Raw genomic sequence first — 5,912 nt, forward strand, 5'->3', positions numbered from 1 at the left:
GATCTGGGGAGCACATATCCCCATGCCCTCCCAGGGTGCACACAGCAGTAGGAGCTGCTCTCGCTCCCCATACCCCCCCAGACAAGCTGCAGCTCTGTCCCGCACCCCGCCCTGCTTTGGCTGGGCAGATCCTACCCCTGACCCTGCCCTAGCCCCACTTCCTCCCTCACTGTGGTCACCTCTGCCCCCCTCCATGCTTCTTCCCTCCCCTTCCACCACAGACTTACCAGCTGGACCCAGCTCTCCAAGCTGTCGGGCTGTGCTTCTCGCTGCCTATGTGCTGCGCTGCAGCTGCGCGCATGCACGGGGCATTTATCGGCCACATCAGGCAAAAAAAGCCTATTTCCAATACAGTTAATTTTCTTTATATCAGCTCCAATCCGCTACTGGACTTATGTATCTGTGTACCTCTAGCAGTGAGCGAATTCTCACTAATAGTACTGGAAACCAGGAGCTTTACAAGGTACTTTGAGAACTAGAGTAACTAAACTACAAGGAATCAAATGACAATACAAACTCATGGTGGTAAAGGTATACAAATACAATATCAAGGTCTTATATTAAGTATCCAAGATAACATAAAAAAGAAAAAAAATCCTTAAAGAATAAACTTTGTTTCTTCCAAGCATCAACAACGTAGCTCAATTAAAATGCAGGACACTGTCACAATATACTTGAAAATGTTCATGAAAGTTGCCCAATCACCTTGACAGTCTAAGAGGAAAATTTAAAAGGGAAAAAACTGAAGAACGTTTTCCTACTAAGCAGTTCAGAAGCAGTCTACATTCCTGGCTTTCATTCAGATAGATTATATGCAAGGAAAGGAATGAGGAACCACTGGGAAAACATGTAGGAATTAATCTGACTTTAAAAATAAAGTCCCAAGAGCTATATGGTAAACTGGAAAACTAGTTTTTGAATTTTGCTAATTATGTTTTCTTGAATTTTCCTCTTTTAAACAAAAGTTATGGCATAAAAACACTTCCCCATTCACCACCCCAAAAAAATTAAAATGTGACAATTCACTCAACACTCAAAAGTTTCAGTGTTTTATTTTTTCTTAAATCTACAAAAGAAAAAAAAATATTCTAAAAAATTAAAGATAGGGTGATAATCTTCTAATCTTCTTTGTTTCTATCTCACTATGCAGGAGCCCAGAGAAGTTAATACCTGAAGTCACAAGTCAGCTGGTAATTAGAATGCTATAGAGTCACATGGAGACATTACATTTACCATGTAATTAACTTATTGATCATGCAATAAATTGTAGCCACGTGCTCAGCCAATTTATGGTATGATAAAATGGCACACCAAGTCCTTGCACGTTAAATGGTTCACAGAGCCGTTTCAACTTGCTGGTGCCAGGCTCTTGACAGCACATGCAACTAGGGATCAGGGACAACTAAAACCAGAACAGATATGGGACATCCCTGACCCCCAGCTGCATGCGTCAGAACTTGTCTATTGGGATCTGAGGAATTTTATGCCCCATTCCAAAAATCACACATTCTGCCCTCCATGTCTGGAATGGCGGCAGTATGCCCAATTCTTGCAACTGGGCCTAAAATTTCTCAGATCTCAATTCTACAAGTATATTAATTTATGTCAGAGGCCTTGGGACATCAGTCTGAAGACCTGTCCACAGAAAGTACCAACAAACTCTCTCACAACTGCTAAAATAATGATGCAGAGGTCTTGATGGGAACATGGTAAAGAGGAAATGAAAGGGAAATGTTTGGGATAAATGAAATTAAGCTGTTAATATACTAGGAAAATTCCAGAAACAAACAAAAAAGCAATATCCTCCAAAAAGCATCAATTAAAAGTTAAAATGTACTTGTACTTTACTATACAAGTAAAGAATTATTCAGCTGTTTAATACTACATTTTAAACAGCAATAGATAGCCATTACATATACTTAAACAAGAACCAGAACTCTTGGATGTGGAGTAGAGAGTGGAATTTGGAAAGAGAATTCTGAGTCAAATATTTTCCATCACTAACAGGCCTAAAAATAAAATTTGAGGAACTACAAGAGTTAAACTAGACTTTGGTGTTATATACTTTTTATATATATACAAAAATAGAGCTCTTAACATATATTATTTTAACTGTTTTAATTCAAGTTCTTGCTAGCATTTGAAATATCAAATATCACACTGGAATGCTGGTTTCCACAGCACAGATTACACCATGGAAAAATAAGTTGCTCTTCCTGCCAGCACAGTATGCTCTACTAACATGAGATTCCCAAAACAACCAATAAAAATTTACTACACTGCAGTGTAATGTGAACTCCCTTGTCTGTCAATTTTTAAGCTGAACTATCAACATTAAGATATTACAAAAATCACAAATAATGCCATACAAAACATTAAACACTTATGTTATATATCTTCTATTATCTCTTGGATTTACTGCCTAAAATAAATATTCAAGGGAAATAAAATTCTGCAAACCTGTATAAAGTAGGCATATTCAATTACATAATAAGAGTACTTGTAAAATAAATTCTAATATTTACATAATATGGCATTAAAGTTGTAAGAGTAGTTTTGTTCAAATGTGGCAGTTGGCATTTTACCATTAATTCATGCTTCAAAATGTTCCAAAAATAAAAAAAAAAGAATGTCTTAGAAAATCTCATGCAGGGATGCAGGGGGACAGTGACTTTAACTTTAAGACATGGAAAAATATACTAGATAGAAATATTTCTGCTGAAGTGAAAAGCTTCACCATCAATAAAGCTTAGCAATATTATCTGAATATTATTTTTTTCAGGAAACTCAAGTATTAATTATTCAGGATATGTGAGTTTGGCAGAGAAGCGCTCTCTATACATTTGAAACTGTTTATAAATATGGACAGTTGATTGAAACGCAAAAATCAGACTTCTTTTCTTGGTTCCTTGAATTAGGGTGAAAATTTGTGGCACCTTAAAATAAATCACCTAAAATGTTTTTTGTTTTCATTAAGAACAGAACTTCATATTGATTTTAACTATAAAAAATACCTACAGTGAAGACAACATTTTAGGGGCATATCTGGAATCCAACCAAACTGTATATAGGTAAAAGTAATGGGAAAGGCATGTACACAAATGTAACATAAAGCTCATCTTTGATGGGGCAAGTGCGGAGTAGGGGAGAAGTCTCTATAACTAATACTAATCCTATTTCTAACTCTAGACTCCTATCAACTTGTCTCTCTCCCGATCTCTATTTTGGGGTCCCCAACCATCCTGCATAGTCCAGTGGCATGCCCTGCAGGTCAGAGTTGTTCCAAGCAAACTTAAAATTTAACCTGATTTAATTCTGATCAATTTCAATGTCACTAGAGTCTGAACAGAAAAAAAAAAAACTTGAATGTAGTTGATTTCACTCTAATGCTACTGCAGAAGCCCTGCGACATATGTTTTGAAATACAGGTATGGTCAGTAAGTTCTGACTGTAACCCTAGCCTTTCTATAAGCAAAGTACACTAATTACCCTGACAAACATTACATTTACAACACAATTAACATGTTAACTGCACCACAAATTGTAACATGACGCACTCAACCAACCTACTGTGTGATAAAACAGCAAACCAGCTGTAAAATTTTACATTTCATGTGCCATATTTAATACAGAGCAGCTTTGTGGCTGGTTTATATCACACTTCAAATTCAATGTGTGACGTGTCCCAGACCTATGCTGCTCTGTGCCCCACCCAGAGAATCCACTGACTAACATCAAGGGGTCAGGCATGGGGTCTGAGACACAGCCACCTCAGGTCCAATCCCTGGGATTAGACAGAGGGCAGCCCCGAGTCCCGGACCTGGATGTCCCCTGTCCAACCACCAAAAGTATCCCCATGCCTGGCATTTGGAGACATTCCCCCACGTAAACAACCACCCTGTGTGCCCATTAGAAGACACCCTGGTGCAGTCCATCACTGAGAAACTGGTTCCTCAATGGTAGACTGCACTGGTGTTGCCAGTACATGGGGAGCCCAGCATACAGAATCCTGTCCTCCTAAGCTGATCTCCTGGCACAGGCAACCTAGCAACTGGAATCTGAGGAGTTTTATTCTTGATTCTCAAAATTGTGCATGTGATTTTGCACAACTGGCATGACAGGATATATGATTTTGGGGATCAGACATAAAATTCCTTAGATACCAATGGCATGATCAAATGCCAAGGGCCTAATAGCCACCACAACATTTACATCTCTCAGAAATCTGATGAAATTCCTCATTCATTTCAATTTAACGCACTCATATTCTGTGACAAACAAGAAAATTATTTGATCATTTCCAAACCTTTCAGTGGCTCCGTGAGCAGAAGTAGCCCGAGCACACTGAATTTCATCCTCCAAGCGCCGTTTTTCTTCCTCCAAACGTGCTAAATCTTCTGGAGATCGCCTCTGCTGACTGATAAGCTGTAATTCCTGAAGAAGAGCCTCTTTCTCTTTTATGAGCTGAAGACGGTCCCTGTCCGCCTCAGCCATTCCTGGCCAAGATTCATTATCTAGCAATGCCAGCTGCTGCTGTATATTGGAAACCCTTAAAAATAAAAAAAAGAGCATAGAAGACAAAGATGAAGATCAATAATAGGAGAAGAAAAACAACAAACATTTGGAACAGCTGGTCAGGGGAATCAATTCCAGTTCACTTTCCACTTCCTTACTTCAATCGCTTCAACTTAGACTCTAAGCAACATCTGAATTTAATAGTGCCAAATTGAGGGGTAACAAACTTAAACTTGACATCCACCATCTGTATGTTTAATTAAGCAAAATTTAAACTGCATTAACACTAGAATGGACAGTGTTATAATAGTAATTTTACATCATGTTAATTCATATTCCAGAGCTGTTACAATTAAGATGCGTCAAAACTCCCATAATGGAAGGAGGGGGCGAGGAAAGAGGGGCAACTGCCCTGGCTGCTGACCTGGGGAGAGGAGGGGAGGGGAAAAGAAAGAAGTACCACTGCTGTCAGCTGTATGTTCACTAATCAGAAGTTACTGTTTACTAGGCCTGTGCAAATAGGGGAGTATTCAATTCGGATTCAGCCAATTCGGAGGACAGTGATTCAATGTGGTGATTCAAATCACTGTACCCATTTAATATGGCTGAATCAGAATTGAAGATTTGGCACTGATTCAGATCAGCCAGAGAGATGAAGGCACAGCTGGGCAACTGCGCCTTCAGCTGTGCCTGACTCTTCCCGGGTGGGGGAGCCACAGGAGAAGCCGCCATGGCTGCCTTGCACGGCCCCATCCCCCGCCTGGCCCCAGCCTAGTCCCGGCACTTAAAAAAAAATAAAAAGAAAGAAAAAGCCCCGCACTCATCGGCTGCAGCAGCTGTGATTGGGACCTTTGGGCACCCGTGGAAGAGCCCCCCGGCACAGCACAGGACAGTGGGGGGCAGCAGGGATCACCCTCCCCACCTGGCACCCATGCGGCAGCTGTCGCATTGTATGGGTGCAGTGTGGCTCGGCAGGGTGCCGCGCGATATCTGGGAGCTGGGGTCGCTGGGACTGAGAGGTGCCGGGCTCTGGCTGACAGGTGGAGACGCCCCAGCTCCCAGAGTGCTTGGCACCCTGCCTAGCTACACTGCACCCACGCCATGGGACAGCTGTCATGCGGGTGCCAAGCAGGGCAGGAGGGCAATCCCTGCGGACCCCCATTGCATGGGGGGGGCTCTGCCATGAGCCCTCAGAGACCCTGATCACCGCTGCCAGAGCCAGTGAGTACAGAGCTTTTATTTATTTATTTATTTATTTATTGAAGTGCCAGGAGGCGGTTGGGCAGGGTAGTCATGGGAGTTTCTCCCATAGCTCCTCTGGCTGTGCCTGCCTTTGCCCTGGCGGGGGGAGCTGTGGATGTTATCCCCTGCTGCCACTTGCCCAGCCGGGGTGGGGG

The 5,912-nt window shown here is 41.8% G+C and overlaps 1 protein-coding gene across 4 annotated transcripts in view; it reads right to left on the reverse strand.

Moving 5' to 3' along the window:
* Nucleotides 1-5,912, reverse strand: part of WWC3 (WWC family member 3) — a 126,382-nt gene that overhangs the window by 49,604 nt on the left and 70,866 nt on the right. For all 4 annotated transcript variants that reach the window (XM_025202527.1, XM_025202526.1, XM_025202528.1 and 1 more), the window contains one exon: nt 4,307-4,549. In XM_025202527.1, the coding sequence (XP_025058312.1) occupies nt 4,307-4,549 (243 nt within the window). The remainder of the gene's footprint in view (nt 1-4,306; nt 4,550-5,912) is intronic.

Source organism: Alligator sinensis, unplaced genomic scaffold (genome assembly GCF_000455745.1).
Source record: "Alligator sinensis unplaced genomic scaffold, ASM45574v1 scaffold312_1, whole genome shotgun sequence".
Taxonomy (NCBI): Eukaryota; Metazoa; Chordata; order Crocodylia; family Alligatoridae; genus Alligator; species Alligator sinensis.